Source organism: Loxodonta africana, chromosome 4, assembly GCF_030014295.1.
Source record: "Loxodonta africana isolate mLoxAfr1 chromosome 4, mLoxAfr1.hap2, whole genome shotgun sequence".
In the NCBI taxonomy this organism is placed as follows: Eukaryota; Metazoa; Chordata; class Mammalia; order Proboscidea; family Elephantidae; genus Loxodonta; species Loxodonta africana.
Window position 1 is genome coordinate 168,514,917 of NC_087345.1, and position 22,915 is coordinate 168,537,831.

Genomic DNA, 22,915 nt, shown 5'->3' on the forward strand with positions numbered 1-22,915 from the left:
AAAAAGTTTTATAGAGCTGCATACTGAAATATTTATGGAAAATGATATTTGCTTCAAAATGGTCTGTTGACGGGAAGATGTATATCTATTTAAATTAAAAAGATAAGCCGCGAGTTGATAACTGTTAAAGCTGGACAACAAAAAAAATATAAGAAATTCATTATATTATTTTCTCTATTTTTGTATGTATGTAAAAGTCTCCATATAAAAAGGTTAAAACACACACATTATCTTAGTTATCTAGTGCTGCTATAACAGAAATACCACGAGTGGATGGCTTTAACAAAGAGAAATTTATTCTCTCACGGTTTAGGAGGCTAGAAGTACAAATCCAGGACGTCAGCTCCAGGGGAAGGCTTTCTCTCTGTGTCAGCTCTAGGGGAAGGTCCTTGTCATCAATCTGCCCGCGTTCTAGGAGTTTCTCAGCACAGGGACCCCAGGTCCAAAGGATGTGCTGTTCTCCTGGCTCTTGTTTCTTGGTGGTATGAAGTCCCTCTGTCTCTCTTTCTATTCTGGACTTCCTGCCTGTCGATGGGATGCTTGAAGAAAAAGGAGATGTAACATTTCTCCAGCGATCAGGCTTTTATTCAGCGTTGATGTCTGATTTCTTTCTTTTTCAGATGGATGAGTCAAGTGATGATATAGACCAAATGTTCAGCAATTTGCTAGGAGAGATGGACCTCCTAACCCAGGTAAACGCCCCTGCTTAACTTTCAAATTAGAAAAAAAATGCGGTTACAGCATTTGATTTTAATATGATGAATGATCTGAATGAGCTGTCTTTAATAAGAAATAACTGGAGATTGACAATATTATATATTTATGATGTAACCGTGGCCATGGTAGGGAAAAAAATTAAGCCTTTTCCTGATTATACGCTCCTGAGTCCAGTTAATTCAATACATTGGTCACACCTACATTCTGTTATAGCAGTGCTCATGCTCATCATGGTCAAGTATTTGGCCAGTGGAGGGAGTTTCCTCAAGTATATCCCCACCACTACCACCACCACCATCACTGAACAGTTTCCCCTGTGGTTACCCATATAAAGACTAGCTAAGAAATTTACATGACTTTTAGTAAAGATTCTTTACCAATCTTTGACAAACAGTGGTATTTTAAAGGACCAAGTGGGAGTTATTGTGGCCTCCTGATTAGACTGTAAGAATTTAGTCCCCTCAAAGTAGCATGAAGGCTGCTGACTCAGGGATCACACCCGTTGTCAGGCAGACTGGAGCCCAGCGACTGTCAGCCCAAAGACCACTGACCCAGGATAACAGCACCTGCTTTACAAAGTCATGTGAGCTTCAGCATGTCTTACAGTCTTCTCTTAAATGCTTCTTTGATTCAGAAAGTAGAGCTCATCAATTTCTGCATAAAATACCAAAATAAGAATACCTCAATATTCCTAAATCAGATAAGAGACCTTTTAAAGTTTTCTATAAAATACATGGAGAATAGTCTCTGTTTTGAAAAATATGTATTATAGGAGAAATAAACCAAGTCTAGTTAGCTAGTACCAATAAAATTCAAGAAAGTTTGGATTCTATGAAAGAAGAGACAAAATGTGAGACAGTAGGCTTAGATGGAAAGGGTGCTGGTTAAAAGGTGAATGTTAGAATGGTAACCAAGTTTCCATAGATGAAAGGACTTTTCCTTTTACCTCCATGAGGAGAAAGGTTTGTTTGAGCAAACATTTATGGTCATTCTCTGCCCATTTCTTCACTTCCGCTGCTGGTGGAAGGGGTGAGAGTTTTGATAGTCCAGAGTCTGAAATTTTTGGAGGACCACAGTTGAGTATTCTTATTATAACTCAGAAGTAGGAAAGGGTCCCCTCCAAGACTCTTGGACCTGCCTTCACTCAAGGCCCATCCAGTGTTTGCTCTTTGTTGTGCTTAAGTTGGCATAGTCATAGAGGTTTTTTGGTTAATACAGCTCTCCTAACAGGTAGGTCTCAAGATTTCAGGGCAAGGAATTTGTCCTGCTTTGTTATTGAGTCTAAAATCTATCCTTCCACTTGGCCATTAGCAACTGCACTTTGAGATTGTTAGGTAATTTCCTAGTCATTAGAAAAGCTGATGATACTTTGATTCCTATTTGTGAATTTTGTACCTAGTCTGTTCTTCTTTGGGGGTGTGTTTGGGTGGAATGGCTTTCTAACCTTCCTATATAAGTAAAAATTAAAGGGAACTAAAATGTAACAATGTGATTTTAGCTTTTTTGTTTTGAAATAACTTCAAGGTTATAGAAAAGTTGAAAGAAAAGTATTAAAAAAAATCCTGTTTACTTTTCTTCCAGATTTCTCATTTGTTAGCATTTTACCCCATTTGTTTTATCATTCTCTCTCATATATATTTTTTTTCCTAGAGATAAAAATATGTGTATGCATACACCCTGTAGATGCATGTCCTGAAAAATTGTAAAAAAAAATATGTATGCGTGTGTGTGTGTGTGTGTTTGTATACCCTATAGATGTATGTCCTGAAAAATTGCTAGCAAACTGACCAATAAATAAAAAATAGGAAGTTTGGGTATAAAATGATTGTAAGTCAGCTTTGAAATAATTTAAACACAGAAATAAGTCTAAATTATTAAGATTGTCATAAATCAAGAGGTAACTATCATAAGTAATTCTTAAAAGAAAACATCACATCAGTAATTCCTATAATAATAATGAACTAGGTCTGATTTCTGTGTTTTACTAAAAAAAAATTGGATAAAGTTTGATAATGTACTAATATATAGAGGGGAGATAGATAATAGTTTCTTTAGAGAATGATAATTAAAATAATAATTCAGATATTTTCTTAAATTAATGTAGCTACTAGTAGAATTAAAAATTTAATATATGCCCTCTAGATCATGGAAAGCAAACAGACCAAATAGCAAAAGATAGAAAACAAAGAAAGCAACAATAAAACATGGGGGGAAAAAAGCCTGTGGCCGTCAAGTCGATTCCAACTCATAGCAACCCTATAGGTCTGAGTACAACTACCCCATAGGGTTTCCAAGGAGTGGCTAGATTCAAACTGCTGACCTAAAAAAAAAAAAAAACTGTAAGCATTTGAAACAAGATAATGGAAGACCAACTATCATATAGGGCAGTAAACATAAATTTGGGCCTAAAGTCCCCTCCTGAAAAGCAAAATTTCCAATGGATGAGAAGCCACAATCCAATGATAAGCCATTTAAAAGGGGCACACTTACATCAAAATGAGTCAGAGGAGTTAAAAGTTGAGCGTTGGGCGTGATCTATCGAGAAACATCGAGAAATACAGCAAAAAGTAAGTGGGGGATAAAATCACAATAATAATATCAGACAAAGGAAGATTCATGACAAAAAACCACTAACTTGGAAAAGAGTTATTTTCATCAAGAAAAAAACTGCAGATTAGATTCAAGTTTTACCAGTTGTGGACCTTTACATGTTGAAAAATATAGCAGCATGTAAAACAACATGAGAAATCCAAAGATAGAAGGACAGAAAAACAGAAGTTGTGGGAACTTTTAACATATCTCTTGGTTTTTGATAGATTGACTTGAGAAATGAAGATATAAACTTTCTAAATAATACAGTTAACCTGGTGAATTTGTATTTGGTTATATTTTTCTTCCTTTCGTTTTTCTGGTATTTCTAAGTTTCTATAATGATTAATATTTTTATTTAAAATAAATATTAGCTTCATAACTTAGAAAACCCACATAAAATAATTATTGGAACAGGTACACAATATATCTTTTTCTAAATTATATTTTCTACCAGTACCAGTGGAGAGTGCCTTCAAACGGTTAAGCAGTCGACAGCTAGCCAAAAGGTTGGCAATTTGAACCCATCTAGAAGCACCTTGGAAGACAGTGCTGGTGATCTGCTTCTGAAAGATCGTGGCCTTAAAACCCTATGAAATAGCTCTACTCTGCACAAATGGGGTCACCTTGATTGGGAATCGACTTGATGGCAACTAACAACAACAACCAGTACCAGTTGCCATGGAGTTGATTCCGACTCATGGAGACCCTATGTGTGTCAAAGTAGAACTGTACTCCGCAGGGTTTTCAGTGGCTGATGTCTGGGAAGAAGAATGTCAGGCCTTTCTTCTGAGGTGCCTCTGGGTGGACTCAACCTCCAACCCTTTAGTTAGCAGCTGAGGGTGTTAACCATTTGCACCACCCAGGGACCCCGTATCTTCTACACGCAGCACTAGTGTGGCAACAATTATAAAAAACAAACTCTGAAGCACAGCTCCTAAATACCACAGTTTCAAAAGTGTATATTTCAGTTAGAAGGCTTCAGATAAAGGCAAGCTCAAAGTTTGAGGAAATGAAAGAAAAGGAACAAGATTTCTTCCTCTTTCAACACTTCACTGTGACCGAGTCGTCCACCCTGGTCATGCACTTCTCCACCTGCTGCCATGCATCGTGCCTTGGCCCTCAAGTCTTCTCAACTCTGGGGAGAAAGAGGAAGGAAGGAACATATCTGTGGTGCCAGGAGACGTCCCCCAGATTGGTTTACAGCCACCCAGAATCTGGGAGCAATAGTAAAGCTGCCAAAACAACAGAAAATCTTCATCATGTTCCCTCTCCTCCTCCCCTTTTTCCACTTTAGACAAGTTACAAGCGTTCATACCCACGTAGTCTCAGAAAAGGACTTTCAGGAGTCAACAGTTTGAAATTTATTGTGAAACAATTTGGAAGTCAATACAGTGTGGACTCTACTGTCCCAGAAAACACAAACAATCAACTAAAAACAATTACATTGTAAGGCTTTTTGTTCACAATTAATTAGAAAAGGCAGTAGTTTCCTACCATATATATATGGTAGGAAACTAGTGCCTTTTATAAATACATGCATACATGCGCGCACACACACACACACACACACACACACACACAGGAAACCAGCACATGTATTAACTGATTAACTGAATGTTTTGTGGGGAAAGGGAACCAAGTCAATTCTGCTGTTTTATATAGGAAATGCAATGCGTAAATAGCCAGGAAAATTTGAAAAAGAAGAGTAACGATATATTAAACCAGATTAGCGAAATAGAATTAGATCAAAATATATATCTAGAAATTTAAAATCTGATAGAGTTGGCATCTTAAATACCCGGGAAAAGGAGGATTAGTCACTGAATGTAATACATTGAGTTGGAATAACCCACCTGGAAAATGAAACGTGGCATTTCTACCTCATACCCTACACCCAAATGAGTTCCATGAATCATAGATCTAAGTATGTGAAATGCATATACAAGAAAACATGGGAGAAACTTTTATATAATCTTAAAATGCAGATAGCTTTCCTAAGCAAGACACAACATCTAGAACCCATAAAAGAAAAAGTGATATATTTAAATATATGAAAATTTAAAATTTCAACATGGCAAAAAGTAAATAAACTGTGAGCTCATAATGGTCCCTAAAATAAACAAAACAAAAACACATAAAGGGATGGTCACCACTGGAAGTTGCTGGGGCATTAACTTGTTACTCTGAAAATTGATAAATAAAAGGAGAGAATCAAGCATTTGTCTTAGCCTTTTACAGTCCTGGTCAAACTGTGTTTTGGAGTAAACAAATAATTGATGAAAGTTCTTTAGAGAAGAAGTCCAGCTAATAGGTTTGTAAGAAATGAAGAAATAGAAGATCACCATTATGCAACTTCTAATGAAATAAAATTCGGAGCGTATGGTTTTTAAGGAGGTCAGCATAGAGCAGCGTTCTCAAACTTCACTCACCAGCCACCTTCACGATTTTTGCCATGCCTGCCTTTTTATTTTCTTTATTTGATTTGTCTTTCATTAATTTTTTTAGAATTAAACTTCATCTCAAACAGGTTAGACCTTCGAATTTATTTTTTTTTAATAAACATCCAAATAGATACACAATGATTTAAATTTTAAATGTTTGTGTTTTTGTGTACCACCTAAAATTGTTTCACAGGTCACACCATTTAGACAGAAATACTGCATTTTGGGCTTTGGATTGCTTCCTGTGATTAAAGCACTTCCTTCCGAAAACCCGTTTCCTGTCTGTTTGCCTTTGCTCTTCATGTTTCTAGAATCCTTTTTTGTTTATTTCATTTTGGTGTGTGTGTGTGTGTGTGTTTTGCACATTTCTGTATTAATATTTTTTATATTAATATTTTGTTAGAGAACTACTTCTAATGTTATTAAATACTAGAGCAAATTATATTCTTGAGGGAAAAAAATTAGTTGTGATTGTGAGCTTCTTAATTACAACTTTAAAAACACAGTTAATGAATTCTTGTACTTTCTTTCACAATTTTTTTGTTCTAATTTTTCTCCCATAGATAGTTCATCCGTGAAGCTCCTCTCTTTCTAGTCAGTTTCGGCCCATTCCTTCCATTTTCTGAAATCAATTCCGAGACTGCAGTAATTTTTTCCTACATTTTATCCTTGATTCTAACTTGCTTGAGCTAATTTTGTTTTTACCTTCTTGATTCAGGATCTTTTTTTTTTTTTCCTACTCACAAGTGATTATATTTTGTTAATTTTTTTTCTCATATATATATGGATGGGTTTTCTTTTGAAATTTAGAAGATGAACAAAAGTATTCACCGAAGCAAATTAACATCTAAAGATTCATTCACTATCATAAAAGCATTCATGTTTAAGAGCAGGTGAAATCACTTCTGAGATTATAGACATAAAAATATGCTTGAAATTTAAATTGCGAATGTAATATAACTTATTCTCATCATTCTCGGGTACCCTGTTTTGAGGTGTTCCTTCTAGAATAACAAGTTGGAAGTTTCATTAGGGAAATAAACTTGACATAAAACCTTTTCAAGTAAGGATATGATTCTTGATATATCTATGTAGAGATAAAATGTGTGAACGATAATTTTTTTTTTTTTTTACTTAATGGTTAAAATATGCTGCAAAAATGTTTGTATCATGAATAACTTTTTTTTGGGGGGGGTGCAATGGGTATCTGTTTCCACAGAGTTTAGGAGTTGACACTCTTCCTCCGCCTGACCCAGAACCTACCAGAGCTGAATTTAACTACAGTGTGGGTTTTAAAGATTTAAATGGTAAGCATAATAATTTCTTCTCTTAAGTAATTTGTAATCATAGCTTTGACTAAAATCTGTATGGAGCTATAATTTGAAAACAAATTTAAAGGAACCTGGACATTGTAAGTATCATTTTTTAAGTACTGGATTTCAAATTTTTTTTCTTAATAACCCTATAGAGTAATAAGGAGTCATAGAAGAAAATATTAATAAGGAAATGTCCCTTCAAGGATAATGAACTGTCCATTTCATAATAATTGATAATATATGATTGGATGCTTCAAAATACATTTTAATTTCTGTATAACGTATTTGCTCTTTTGGACATTTTTTTTTACCCTTGAGTTCGTCACTTTATTTTCTTAATATAAATCTCCTTTCTTTTTTAGTACAGAGACCATCTTTAGCTCATGTGCTATTTAAGCTACAATAAATCTTTAAGGAATGGCTTCCAAATTAATGAGAATTCACTGCAACTCTTGAAAAAGATTTGCCACAGGGTTGCTGTGCCAACCAAAGTGTGAAAAGCAAAGTAAAACAGAAAGCCAATCACAGATGCCGGAGTTCCAAGTTTTATTTCTGTCACTCGCTGGGTTTCTTCTTCACCATTTTCAGTAGGTTTTTGATAAACCGTGAGGTCCCAGTGTCCGTATCTTGGTAAATTGCAATATGTCCCTTCCGGTTTTCTCCTTTTCCTACCCCATTTCCCTCTTCACTTCGCCAGAGGAACTTATTCCTGTCAGTTCTTTCCATAAAGATGGTAACGATAATGACGTTTCACAAAAGTAATACACTTTGTAAAATCATGTCAGTAATAGGTAACATATGCTTGTGCATATGGACAGTGCAAATTTAGTCTCACTACACCCATAACAGCTAAAAGCTTTTGTCATTTCAATTGAAATTTAATCAATACTTGAGTTTAGTTCATTTGAAGTCAATTCAACTAATGCTTCCTAAGCTCAGTACTCAGTATCCAAAAAATTACCAAATGTTAGATACTAAGAAACCCAGCAATAAATAAGCATACATAATGTAAAAAGTACAATAACAAAAAACTCATTAAGGAGATGAGACAAATACTTGTGGCACAATCCAAGCGTAGGACAAGACTACAAAAAGCACTGAGGTGTACAAAAAATTAAACTTGTAGAGAATTAGAATAGGAATAGAATTGTTACTGCCTTCACTTTAAAGACATTACTAAAGTGAGTTAAAAATATTTTGCCCTAACCACATCTACCACATCCTCCACCAGGCTGAGTCCAGTGCAGTGAAATGGTGCCTGGCTAACACCATCAACTGCTCTGACAGGGATCACAATGAAGGGTCCCAGACAGAGCTGGAGGAAAATGTAGAACAAAATTCTAACTCACAAAAAAAGACCAGACTTACTGGTCTGACAGAGACTGGAGAAACTCCGAAAGTATGGCCCCAGACAACCTTATAGCTCAGTAACAAAGTCACTCCCAAGGTTCACACTTCAACCAAAGATTAAACAGGCCCCTAAACAAAATGAGACTAAAAGGGCACACCAGCCCAGGGGCAAGGACTAGAAGACAGGAGAGGACAGGAAAGCTGGTAATAGAGAATCCAAGATCGAGAAGGGGGAGTGTTGACATGTCGTGGGGTTGTTAACCAATGTCATAAAACAATATGTATGCTGACTAATGAGAAACTAGTTTGTTCTGTAAACCTTCATCCCAAGTACAATTAAAAAAATATATATATATATATTGCCCAAAGCCATCATGAGATTTTATGACAAACTTCAGAATGGAGTCCATTTCTGTCTTATTCCCTAATTTCATATTACTCAGTTCCATATTAACAAATTTAAGATTATAATTTGCTTTGTAAATTATTAATGTGAGTATCATTATGGGAATTTTTTTATTGTGATTTAGGTGGAAATTTACAGAGCAAATTGATTTCTCATTAAACAGTTAATACATAAATTGTTTTGTGACGTCGAGATATGTCGGCACTCTCCTCTTCGCCGTCTTGGGTTCCCTGTTTCCGTTTGTCCAGTTTTCCTGTCCCTTCCTGCTTTCTCACCTTTGCTTTGGGGCTGGTGTGCCCATTAGTCTCATATACATGATTGAACTACAAAGCGAGTCCCTCACATATGTTTTTGTTGACCCTATAGACCTGTCTAATCTTTGGCTGAAGGGTGAACCTCAGGAGCAACTTCAGTACAGAGTTAAAAGGGTGTCTGGGGTCATTATGGGAATTTAGTCCCTAAAATTTTTATAAATGATTAAAAGGCATTTGTTTATATGGCAGCAGAGTGACAGTGTAATTGATAACATTAGGAAATTATAATATGTTCCATTTGTTCTACGTAATTTTCTTTGAAAATATTATAGTTAATTTAACTTGATTTTATAAAGAAATTATATGTAAAAATGGCTTAGAAGAAAATAAAGTGTTTGTACACATGTAGGAAATCCAAACTTTAGTCAGAGTACTGTAGCCTAGAACTATTAACATTAAAGTAGTATATTACATATATTACATAGGAGTCCCTGAGTAGCACAAACCATTAAGTGCTAGGCTACTAACCAAAGGTTGACGGTTTGAACCCACATAGAGGCATCTCAGAAGATAGGCCTGGTGATCTGCTTCCTAAAGGTCATAACCATGAAAACCCTATGGAGCAGCTCTGCTCTGACACACATGGGGTCACCATGAGTCGGAATCGACTGAACACCAGCTGGTTCGGTTTTGTTTTAATATGTTAAAAACAAAACATGGAGTTTATTATGATGATGTTTGGCAATAAATTATTTCACAAAGTTTTCTGCTTATTTGTTCCTGAGTAGGCTTCATTTACACTGCTCCCATTTCCTCATTCCAGTTCATCCTCCACATAGCAGCCAGAATTGTCTTCCTCATAGATCATTTATCCTGCCAATCCTGTGTTCATTACATTAGCCGTCTGACGTATACCTTCTCATCAAAACTCTGTACCAGCATTACTCAGCAACACTGTTCCACACAGTCTAATCAACCGTCTGGATCACACATCTGGCGCAGTAACCTCACACATGGAAGGAATCTAAAGTGACCTGGCTTCCCTACCCCTCACTGAAAATCTGTGTCTGTTCTTTCCTTTAAACATCAGCTCCCAGTTACTGTCTCCAGAAAATTACCATTTAATCATTTAATAAAACTACCTATTCTTTTTTAATTATTATTATTCTTAAGCCCCCTTACTGCTTTGATTGCTGCCATTTATCATTAATTGCTCTTTCTCTAATGTGAGAGGTCCTATCGTTGTGTGGTGTACCAGGGGCCTATCCACAGAAAATAGCGGCCATGGCAATTAGTTTTAAATTGCTGAATGATATCTCACAGCTGGCAATAGAAACTGCGATGACCAATTGAAACTGCTCATTAGCGCCCCTCCTCAAGCACGCCCAGGGTGCTGCCCTACCTGCCATACCTTTGTTACGCCTCTGGCTGCATGCCTTCCGAAGCACCATCCTCACCACAAAGTCTCAAGGCATATGAAACCCCAGTTGATTGAGACTCACTCTCTTCCAGATTTTTTTTTACCAGTTGGACTCTGCCTGCCCTCCAAACGCTTAGGAGAATTCTGCGTCCATCCCTTTCCAATGTTCTCCTCCCCTACTTTCCTAAAACTCTAAAATGTCACACCAGAATATACAAGAATTCCCTGCTTACCCTGATGAAACATGAGAGCAGTGGGACGCAGACCTCAAATTTTGTAAAAAGACCAGACTTAATGCTCTGACTGAGACTAGAAGGACCCTGGAGGTCATGGTCCCCAAACCTTCTTTTAACCCAAGACAGGAAACATTCCCAAAGCCAACTCTTCAGACAGGGATGGGACTGGACTATAAGATAGAAAATGATACTGGTGAGGAGTGAGCTTCTTGGCTCAAGTAGACACATGAGACTAAGTGGGCAGCTCCTGTCTGGAGGGGAAATGAGAAGGCAGAGGGGGGTGAAGCTGGCTGAATGGACATGGGAAATACAGGGTGGAGAGGAGGAGTGTGCTGTCTCATTAGGGGAAGAGCAACTAGGAGTATATAGCAAGGTGAATATAAATTTTTGTATGGGAGACTGACTTGGTTTGTAAACTTTCACTTACAAATAACACAGTAAAAATTAAAAAAAAAAAAAAAAGAATTCCCTGCTTAGGCAGCTTTTAGTGTGCATGAATTTGATCTTATAGCTGGTCTGTGAGCTTCCTTGTGTAGGGGTCACGTTTCCTCCTCTGATTTTCTTTATTCGGTGTTAGCAAGCTCTCTCACATTAAAAAAAAAAAAAATGCTGTTGAGGCAATTCTGACTCATAGCGACCCTATAGGACAGAGTAGAACTGCCCCATAGAGTTTCCAGGGAGCACCTGGTGGGTTCAAACTGCTGACCTTTTGGTTAACAGCTGTAGCACTTAACCACTGTGCCACCAGGGTTTCCCTCTCACATTAAGCACTCAGTAAATGTAGCAATAATTATTTTAGGAATTCATAATTTGCATGTATGCTATTGAATAAAAATATTTTCAATCTTTCTCATTAAGTCTTAGCAAAATCAGGATTTCAGCCCTGTAGAGTTTCCAAGGATTGGCTGGTGGATTTGAACTGCCAAACTTCTGGTTAGCAGCCTAGCACTTTAACCACTGCCCCACCAGGGCTGCATTCAAATATTACTCTTAAAAATTATCTTTTTGCAGTTTCTACAGGTACAAAATAGCTTTTATCCTTAATGTGATTTTCCCCACCAGAGTCCTTAAATGCCTTGGAGGATAAAGATTTAGATGCCCTCATGGCTGACCTGGTAGCAGACATTAGTGAAGCTGAACAGAGGACAATCCAGGCACAGAAAGCCTCTTCTCAGAATCAACATCCTTCAGCATCTCTTGAGGCATCATCCAATTTCAGTGGTACAGCCTCTCTGGGTTATGAGGCACATGTTGCTGCAACTGGTATCAGCTCCTGCGAAGAGGATTTACCACCTCCACCAGCCGATCCCATCTTAGAGCTTCCTCTTCCACCACCGCCTCCCATGCCTCTGTCTCAGGTAAGTGAGTGGGGCCAGGGGTGGCAGGACCATTGACCTCCGATACCCATCAATTTGGGCTTTCTGTAAAGTCACGGCCACCTGAAACTCTGAGATACTGAAAAACAAGGATACTGGGTATGTTCACTGCAAAGTCAGAATCTTCCATAAACAAGACACATGTTTGAGCGTGTGCTGTGAAGTCGACTCTGACTCATGGCGACCCTATAGGATAGGATAGAATAGAACTGCCCCATAGGGTTTCCTAGGCTGTAATCTCAATGGGAGCAGATCGCCAGGTCTTTTCTCCCGTAGAGCAGCTGGTGGGTTCGAAACACCGATCTTTTAGTTAGCAGCAGAACGCTTTAACTACTGTGTCACCACCGTTTCTTAAGAAGACACATAGATAGATATAAAGAATATTTTAGGGCCATATTCAAGAATTATTAATTGTTTAAAACTGTATCCGTATGCAGGCATTCGCTGATGATACTCAGCATTTGGGGGAAATGTTTTATTAACTTTGTATGAACTGTGGGACTGATATCTAAGTACCCAGAATCTTTCTATACTGAGTACTTATTGGAGCCCTGGTGGCGCAGTGGTTAAGAGCTACAGCAAGCTACGGCTGCTAACCAAAAAGGTCAGCAGTTCAAATTCACCAGCCGCCCCTTGGAAACAAATATTTATTGCTTAATTATAGTCTCTTTTATAGCTTAAGAAAATGATAAGTTTGGTTAATAATAAAGTAGTTAAGCTTTGGACAGTGAGAAAAACGTTGCTGATTTGCTAGGCAGGTAATCTGAGAATGTTGTTCAGATATTGCCGATGAAGAGAGTCAGATCTATACTCCTGATACAGTAGATTTAAATCAGAAGGCAACAGTGTGCAGAAATCATTGTCCCAAATTCTTCTGGGTAGAGCCATTTAAAGTTTCTCAGATTATTCTACTTAAAAAAAGTTACCGCAGATTTTATCTCAGTTTTCAGGAGTTTAATACTCAAATAATTACAAAGTATCTTAACCTTTTTATAGTGAAAATAGCATGCTGGCATCTCCAATAGTTCCAACCTACAGAATGTAGTTTAATATATTATCCCAAGAGTCAGTAAGAAAGTAACACCTCACATAACTGTCCCAAGACTTATGGTAATACAAACAGATACAAACACAAAAGCAATGACAGAAGCTTCAGACACCCTGATTTAATGTGGTCGACATTTAGAAAACCAAGGCTTCTGTAAGAGGGAAGTGTCACCAGTATATGGAGGTTCTACACCTCCATCACCTGAATTCCTTCTGACAATGACCCCTACAAAAGCTACCTCTCCAAAAGGCTGACACAACACCAGTGAATTGTTTGAAGTCTTCCCTCAGAAAGTTCAGTATTTCAATTCTCACCAAATGCCATTGGACATAATTTACAGCAATCTTGCTGTGTAAGTTAGTGAATAACACCCTTTACAAAGAATGATGTAGGGAAAGAATGAAGGAAGAATGGGAACTCTGCTCAGCTGTGTGACTTCAGGCTAGTTACTTGATCCCTTAGCCCAGTGCCCAGTGCCGTCGAGTTGATTCCGACTCATAGCGACCCTATAGGCCAGAGTGGAACTGCCCCATAGAGTTTCCAAGGAGCACGTGGTGAATTTGAACTGCCAACCCTTTGGTTAGCAGCCATAGCACTTAACCACTATGCCTTAAAAAAAAAAACCTCTCTAAAATGGGAACAGTAACAGTACCTGCTCCCCAATTTGTGCCCCAATAGACCTTGCATAAAGGAGCCCTGGTGGCACAATTATTAAGTGCTTGGCTGCTAACTGAAAGGTTAGATGTTCGAACCAGGGCTTCGAACTGGTTGTTTCTGGTTTGAACCTCTGCTGATAATTTGCATTTCTAACAAGTTCCCAGGCGATGCTAATATTGCTGGTTAGTCCTTTAGGAACCATTCTGAGAAGCACTAGTAGAGCAGTGGTTCTCAAAATGTATTCTACATAAGAAACATCTAGGCATCTTGTTAAACTCTAGATTCTGATTCAATATATATATTTATGGGGTGGAAATGCAAATTATCAGCAGGGGTTTGAACCCAAATGAACTGATTCAAAGCCTTGATTTGAACCCACTAGCAGCTCCACCAGAGAAAAGACCTGGTGATCTGCTTCTGCAAAGATTACAGCCAAGAAAACCCTATGAGGAGGTTCTACTCTGTCAGATGGGGTCACTTTGAGTTGAAATAATTCGACAACACCCAGCAACAGCAACAACAGACCTTGTCCGCTCCTTCTATTTTTGTATGCACATGTAGAACAGCGTCTGGCATGTAGTAGGTACTCAATGCTGCTGCTGCTACTAGGTGCCATCGAGTCAATTACGACTCATAGCGACCCTATAGGATAGCGTGTAACTGCCCCATAGGGTTTTCTAAGCTGTAATCTTTATGGGAACAGATTGCCAGGTCTTTTCTTCCACGGAGCCGCTGGGTAGGTTGAAACCATCAACCTTTCAGTTAGTAGCCAAGCTCTTAACTGTTATACCACCGGGGCTCCTTCCAAACCAAACCTGTTGCCATCTAGTCGATTCAGACTCGAGCGACTCTATAGGACAGAGCAGAACTGCCCCACAGGATTTCCAAGGAGCGGCTGGTGGATTCGAACTGCCAGCCTTTTGGTTAGCAGCCATAGCTCTTAACTACTCTGCCAGCAGGGCTCCTCAGGTACTCAATAAATAAGTGTTAAATCTAGGAATGAATAGGATCTGTCCTTAAATGGCATTTGTTGATTTACATTGTTGGCTCCCTGTGCACTGTTAACTCTTTCAGAGGAGCTCTGTTTCCTACATGCCTGTAAATTGAATGTTCTTGATTTTGGCAGCCGTGTTCAACAGGAAAAGACATAGCTATGTATCACCTGTGATGTTTTAGTGAGGGGGAGGGTTATGGGGCAGGCAGGTGATGAGTGCTTGATATTAGTAAATTTCTGAATAACGGAGTACGAAAACTAGGAGTATGTATAATCATTATTTTGGACGCTAACTCATAATATGTCTCTCATAAAAGCGAAAAGACCACTTTTAAGGATTCCTCTTAGAGTAAGCCACTTAAAAATATTTTGGAGTTAAGAACTAGCTCAATTTCCTGTGGCTGTCACCTTTGTTTTACCATGGGATGCTTATCAGTCTTCATAAATATGACCGTATTGACCATGTGTATTAGTTTCCTGTGGCTGCTATAACAAATTACCACAAATTGGGTGGCTTAAGACAACTTAAATCTGTTCTCTCACAGTTCTGGAGGCTAGGAGTACAAAATTAAGGGCTGCACTCCCTCTGTAGGCTTTAAGGGAGAAACCATTCTTTACATCTTTGAGCGTCTGGTGGCTCCTAGCATTCCTTGGCGTGTGGCAGCATCCCTTCAATTTCTGCTTCTGTATTCACACTGCCCTCTGTTCTTCTGTCTTCTCCTCTGGGTGTCTCTTATAAGAACACCTGTCATTGGGTTGAGGACCCATCCAGATAACCCAGAATGATTTCCTTATCTCAAAACCCTTAACTTAATTACATTTTCAAAGACCTTTTTTCCAGGTGAGGTCACATTCACAGTCCTGGAGGTTAGGACATGGACTTGCCTTTTGAGGGGCCACCATTCAGCTCTGTACCCTGAAAGTTCCTAAAATGCCTTTTGAGTGAACAAATATTAAATCATACTCAGCATTGCTCTCTTGTGTGTTTATTATAGACTAATTATTTGAAAACGGTGATCCACATAGAGAAGAGTCCCTTAATATTGGGTTTATGAGGATTTCCAGGGGTCCCTGAATTCCCTGAAAGTGTATGCAAAGTTCAATGCATGTGTGAATTTTTATGGGCTTCATAGCTTCCAACATAGTCCCGAAGGGGTTTGTGACTCAAAGAAAACAAGCAGACAAACAAACAAAACACTTTAAAAACCACTGGTTTTAGAAAATACTGTCTACTTTTAAGTAATTAGAACTTAACCGAGCAGTTCCTTTCCTGGTCATTATAAATAGATATAGGGAGAGCCATAATAATCCTATTCTGGGTATGTTAATCTGTAGAAATTAAAGGACTTTGGACTCATAAAATATTTCATTCTTTCCTGCATGCTTATGTGAGTTTGTCGGAGCTTTTTCCATGAATTATCAGTTTGAGTCTAAGTCAACTTTGGGGGAATTAAGTGCCCCTTTAAGAATCTAATAAAAACTAGAAATCCCAGAAAGTACGTTGTTGTGCGCCATCGAGTTGATTCCAACTGACCGTGACCCCATGTGACAGAGCAGAACTGCCTCACAGGTTTTCCTAGGCTGTATCTTCATGGGAGTGGACAGATCTCCAGGTCTTTTCTCCAGCAGAGCCACTAATGAGTTTGAACCATCAACTTTTTGGTTAGCAGCTGAGCGCTTAAACATTGCACCACCAGGGCTCCTTCAGAAAATGCATAATGACCCAAAAATGTGCATATAACTTCAGGGGAGTTCTCAAATCACTTGAGATCCATCCATAGATTGCTTCAGTTAGACCCCGGTTTGTGAACGAAGCAGAGATTTTTTGTGTTCTAAAATGTGAAGCACAGATAAAGCCATCAGTTCATCTTCTCAGTCACTATTCCTAAGATGTAAAGGCTGACTGCCTTCTATATCTTTGGGCTGAAGACTTCTATTATAATCCGTTTCCATTCTAAAAATCGATGGTGTGAAATTTGGTGCCTCTGAATTCAGCCTTTTGTTAAAGGAAAGTAACTAAGGCACCACCAAAGGCATGGGTGATTACTCTCTGGTGTTATTTAATGGACTCTGTTGAGTGTTTTGCCTTTTTACAGGAAGAAGAAGAAACCCAAGCCAAGGCCGATAAAATTAAGTTGGCGCTGGAAAAACTGAAGGAGGCTAAGGTTAAGAAGGTAAACCATGAAATACTTTCGCATGGAGAAGTTAAATTAATGACATTTTATTATAATGATAAAAAAATGAAAATTTTGAGTGATGCTTTCCAAATAATTGTAATTAAAACAAGTTTTAAAGAGAAAGATAAATTACATATTCTTTCTCTATAATACCAGTTAGTTCATTGACGATGGATAGCTAGGGAACATACGTTAGTATAAGTGTGGAAATTTCATTGGCTTATATGTGCTTTTTTGTTGGTTGGCACATGATTGTTTTAGGAGCTTGGCTTGGCTGCTAAGCAGGCAGGAAATTAGTGTTTACACCCAGGGCTCCCTTTCCTTTCGCCTTGTTTCAACTCCCAAAGCATATATCATCTCTGAAATTCGTTCAGTACTTTTTACTTACTGTCTTGGTCACCTACTGCTGCTATAACAGAAGTACCACAAGTGGATGGCTTTAACAAAGAGAAATTTATTTTTTCACAGTCTAGGAGGGTAGAAGTCTGAATTCAGGGTGCCAGCTCCAAGGGAAGGCTTTCTTTCCCTGTCAGCTCTGCGGGAAGGTCCTTGTCATCAATCTTCCCCAGTTGAGGAGCTTCTCAGCATGGGGACCCTGAGTCCAAAGGACACACTACGCTCCCGGTGCTTCTTTCTAGGTGGTATGAGATCCCCCTCACTGCTCACTTCTCTTTTTGATATCTCAAAAGAGATTGACTTAAGACACAACCTAATCTTGTAGATTGAGTCCTGTCTTATTAATATAACTGCCTCATTAACATCATAGAGGTAAGAGTTACAACACATTGGAAAATCATATCAGATGACAAAATGGTGGACAATCACACAATACTGGGAATCATGGCCTAGCTAAGTTGGCACACATTTTTGGGGGTCACAGTTCAACCCATAACACTTATAGTTGGGTGAATTGTCCATTTCCTATAGGGCATTGCATTTTCTGTTCCCACAGTTCCTTGAATGAAGGTGTTCAGTGCATGCTGACTGATATTTAATAAATATTCTTTGAGTATTTGTGGGTCCGGACTTCCAGGGTTCGGCAGTGCTGTGAGAGGCTTTCCAGATCAGTCTGGCTCCATTCAGTCCAAACATGAAAAAACATGAATGAACTTCTTTACCATTATTCTTCCCTCTTCTGTACATACAGTTAAATTCAGTGGTCAGTCATTTCAACAATACATCCTCAGTTCCCTTGCCCGTCTCTCCCGTTGTTGCCCTTACTTTGTTTAAAAAAAAAAAAGTTGCCGTTGAGTCGATTCCAACTCATAGAAAAAAAAACCCGGTTAAATCTAGCTCTCTGCCTGCTGCTTGCCTGCAGCACGAAACAAGTTGGAGCAAAAAGTACAACTCTCGTCAAGTGAGCCCCTAGTGCTGCCTGGGAATCACACTCTGCTTCCCTAGTCCAGTCACTCTCCCACTCACCTAGAAAATGGCTTATACCTTGTCTTCTCGCTTAACACTTCCAATACTACTTTCCTCATCCACATTCTCTCAGCTAATGATTTTTCTTCCTATTTCAGTGAGAAAAATTCTACACGCTCCCACTGATACATTTACCGTCCTACCTAGCTGCACCCATACACGTATATTCCACATTGTTTCCTCTTACTGTAAGTGAACTGTCCATGTTTCTGTCTAAGACCAGCCTCTCCGCTTGTGCTCCAGTTCTCCTGCTCCCTTCTCATTTCTTCTCTGCTCACATGCCTCCCCTGGGTCCCCGTCTTACAGTTAAAGCAAAAATTCTGACAAGGGCCAAAGCCCCTAGAGGATCTGGCTACTCCGTTACCTCTCTGGCCTCATTTCCCACCATTTTCTGATCCCCCCATTCTAGCCACCTGGTCTCATTGCTGCTTTTCCAGCATTCCAGGCATGCCCTTGCCTCGAGAACTCTTCCCCAGATTCTGGGTAGGTTCACTCTGTTAGCTCCTTTGATCACCTTCATCAAACATTGCATGAATTAGAAAGTTGAACTTTTTTTAATTCGTGAATCATTATATATGTGAAAAGTACTGAGCTTGCTAAATCACAGTTATATGTTGGCATAGAGCTACACTTCAGCTTGCAAATGCAAGAGAAACTGTGAAGAATAATAAATACGATTTATTCTCCCTACAAATTACCAGTGTCCTCTTGGACTTTATTTTCTAAATGCTGTAATTGTGGACATTCATTAAAACATATGGATTAAATCTAGTTTGCAATTACTGCCCCCCCCAAAAAAAACCCTTCCATCATTGTTAAATTACATGGTTTAGTTTTTTCTCCCTATAAAAACAAAAGAAAACACCAACATGTCCTTTATTTTCTCAAGAATTTCTAAGCAGGAAAGAAATGTGGTCAAACATCATTAATTTTGTCATCAAGAAGGTTAAGTTTTCAAAGCCCCAGCGTTGGTAATGTTTCTTAGGACAGGTAGCTAATTTATTGCAATAACTCTGAGCAGAAAGCAGCAAGTATGCCTTCCACTGAAGATAAACCATAGTAAAGACCACTCTTTGAGGAATTTCTACGGTTTTCCATACAACCCTCCATGCCTCATTTCTAAGATCAGACACATGGATCTTTGACACAGTGGTTCCTGGTCTTTCATTTTAAATACACCAAAAGACAAAAGTAGGAAAGAAGCAACTATCTAACTACAGGTGTCTAGGCTACAGGTTTTCAAGGGCATGGAAAGGCATTCTTCAGGCAAGCCTGGATAACGGTCTGATTTGAACGGTCCTGGAAGGGAAGGCCCTTTTACTGCGCTGATATCTACACTTTGAGTGTCAAGGTTTGCATGCATTGGGAAGAGAGGCACTACGTGAGTGCTTTAACTCCTTTCAGCTCGGTGGCCTTATCAGTAACTCTTCGTAACAAACTACAGAAGCCACACATCAAACTGAAAAACTGTTCTCAAGTTCAGATTAAATGGGCTTGGGCTGGAAGGAGCATCTACCCATGTGATCACAACCTTCTTGCTGCTGATAGTCGCTGTCAAGTCAATTCCAGCTCATGGCAACCCCACGTGTGCAGAGTAGAGCTGCTCCATAGGGTTGTCAAGGCCGTAGCCTTTCAGAAGCAAACTGCCAGGCCTGTCTTCCAAGGCGCCTCTGGGTAGGTTTGAACCATCAATCTTTGGACTAGGAGTCAAGCACTTAACCGTCTGCACCACCCAGGGACTTCTGCTCACTAGCTGATCCACACTTTGGAGAGGAAGAACTGTTACCGATTTTATAGTGTCTCTCCTTTTCGGCCCATCTAATCACTTTTTAAAATAATGTCAGTCTTACTTGTAAATTAGAAGAACCGACCCAAGGGAGACAGGAGAGGAGTCAGAATTTGTCTTTACCCATCTCGCATTTCTCTTTTAAAATTCGTATAGAAATTAAAGCAAGAGTATCACGTGGTTCTGGCTGGTGAGCATGTTCTCAGAAATTCCCTGCTGCTTATGCAGCTGATAGTTTGTATGGGGTTTGTAGATCCTCCCCACACCCGCCACCACCACCACCACTATATTCCTGGCGCCTAAAACAGTGCTCTGCATTTGGGTGACTTTATATTGAGTTCACAGGACACAGTTCTTACTTAAATTCCAGGAGCGACCTTGAAACCTTGGTCTTAGCGGCCTTCTCCAGTTGCTAAAGTAAACTGGCTGCTTGTGGCTTTCTCCTCAGCTCGTGGTCAAGGTGCACATGAATGATAACAGCACAAAGTCGTTGATGGTGGATGAGAGGCAGTTGGCCCGAGATGTTTTAGACAACCTCTTTGAGAAAACTCACTGTGACTACCATGTAGACTGGTGTCTTTATGAAATATACCCCGAACTACAAATTGGTAAGTCCCAGCCCCAGCAATGGGCTGTCATCCAAAACCTTGTGGCTTTACTTTGTTATGGGCTTTGGTTTCTTATTAAGAAGAGTTTGTTCAAGGCTATCAAGACGTCCCGTATATCACTTCCCTTATGCCAGATGAGGCGTGTGCCTCTTCACTTGTTTGTGGTGAAGAGCCTCAGATAGTAGCAGGTGGCCAGACCTTGGGGGATGTGAACGTTATTATTGCCACTTCTCTAGTGGTTCCCTAAGGGAAAGAAAGTGATGGGATGATACTTCTTACTGCATGCTTAGTAAGCTGAGCAGATGTGGTAAGGCCTGGATATCTGTCAGCTAATGTCTCTTTAGAGTTAGCTGCTTTCAACTATAGCATGACTCTGCCACAGGCTCACATCAGTGCTCATTCCTCCTTCCCTCATCCGCTCTCACTTCTTCTCTGACACTTTGACTAGTCGAGGAGGTTCAGCCCCAGAGAGCAAAGAACAGTTGGGAGAAATTGGTGTAGTTAAAACAAAAAACTTAATTAGTTGTTACCAGGGACAGGAGGAATGGGTGAAAAAGGGGTCATTGTTTAGGAAGCATTGAGTTTCTGTTTATGGTGATGGAAATTCGGCAGCGGATATTGGCAATGACTGCACAAAACGATTGACGTAATTGATGTCACTAAATTTAACTTTGTTAACTAAATTTAACTTTGGTTCAGGTATTCCTAAGCTGTTTTTCAAGTTTTAGGAGTGTTTTCACGGCATTCATCATATAGTGCACAATTCCATTTCAAGTTGTCCTACCAATCTGTGCCTTAATTGTTCTTCTTACAGGTAAGGGTGCTTGCCTCTGCCTGGGCCTCATTTAAGTCAAAAATGCTCATATGAAAAAAGTGTGATACCTGGCCGTTGTCGTTATACTGTAGGTTCTTCCACCATGCTTTTTATGAAAATAAATAAAAGCCTTGACACCAAAGAGTAAACATAATAGGGATGTTTTGGTGCGACGTCATGTGAGAATAAAGAATTTTTAAAAGCCTATGAGAAGTATGAAGCATTGTGTTTAACTCAATGAGAGTGTGTTTCTTGGTTGGACATGCTGATGTGTTGGGTCTGAAAGAATGCCTTTTCTTGTTTCATCAGAGAGGCTTTTTGAAGACCACGAAAATGTTGTTGAAGTCTTATCAGATTGGACAAGAGACACAGAGAATAAATTGCTGTTTTTGCAGAAAGAGGAGAAATATGCTGTATTTAAAAACCCGCAGGTGAGTTACCTTGTATATTGTTAAACCATATAAAGTATAAAGGATTTTTTTAACGTCGCCTGTGTGCTAACCACATCGTTCATTGTCTCACAAAATATCATAAATGCATTCCTTTCAAATAAAAACAAATTCAGCTCATAAAAAAAAATAGGCCATGTGGAAACTAAGAGCCCTTTGAAGGACCCAGAAAGAAAAGAATCCATTTTGTTTCTTTTTAGTCACTATCCAGAACATACCTTCCTATTGTCTGATCCTCCTCTTCTGCCCTTGTTTATGTCTGGCCCCGTTAGCCCAATGTGCCTTGCTGCACTGTTGGCTGGTGATGCTTCATTATTTTAGAGATGCTCTTTTTGTTGTTGTCCATACCTAGTGCTGATTAATCCTGGAATCACCAAAGGGAGCCCCTTGCAAACATACAGTGTGTTGTGATTTAGATCTGCAAACAATCTACATGTAAAAAACCTTGTTCTTCATATTGGAAAATGGTTTTCTTCAAGTCATGTGTACAAGGATGCGCCTGAGAACATAGGTCTTTTCACATCGTGGCTTCAAGCCAGCTGTAATTGCATGAGGGCCCTTAAGTCTTTCTAAGAAAAACATGGAATGTTAGAGGTAGAAGAGACTCTCAGGATCACCCAGACTACCTTTCCCTTTTACAAGTAAGAAACCAAGTCCTATATCACTGGAGGCAGAATTAGGAGACTCTGGAGCAGCTTCCTTGTAGTAAAATATTCTTTCCTCTACTGTGCTTTTTTCTAGAATTTTCTCTAGGTTGTATGGTGCCATATTCACAATGACCAGTTAAACACTATTGTTTGTCATAAAATCAAATAACAAAAGCACAGAATTTTCAACCCAAAACTGCCTTCG

General features: G+C 39.1%; 1 protein-coding gene across 6 annotated transcripts in view; it reads left to right on the top strand.

Moving 5' to 3' along the window:
- Positions 1 to 22,915, top strand: part of APBB1IP (amyloid beta precursor protein binding family B member 1 interacting protein) — a 150,062-nt gene that overhangs the window by 59,107 nt on the left and 68,040 nt on the right. For all 6 annotated transcript variants that reach the window (XM_064284925.1, XM_064284926.1, XM_023548856.2 and 3 more), the window contains 6 exons: positions 621 to 692; positions 6,970 to 7,057; positions 11,795 to 12,090; positions 16,904 to 16,981; positions 20,641 to 20,800; positions 21,924 to 22,045. In XM_064284925.1, coding sequence (XP_064140995.1) covers positions 621 to 692; positions 6,970 to 7,057; positions 11,795 to 12,090; positions 16,904 to 16,981; positions 20,641 to 20,800; positions 21,924 to 22,045 — 816 coding nt within the window. Of the gene's footprint in view, positions 1 to 620; positions 693 to 6,969; positions 7,058 to 11,794; positions 12,091 to 16,903; positions 16,982 to 20,640; positions 20,801 to 21,923; positions 22,046 to 22,915 lie in introns of those variants that run through there.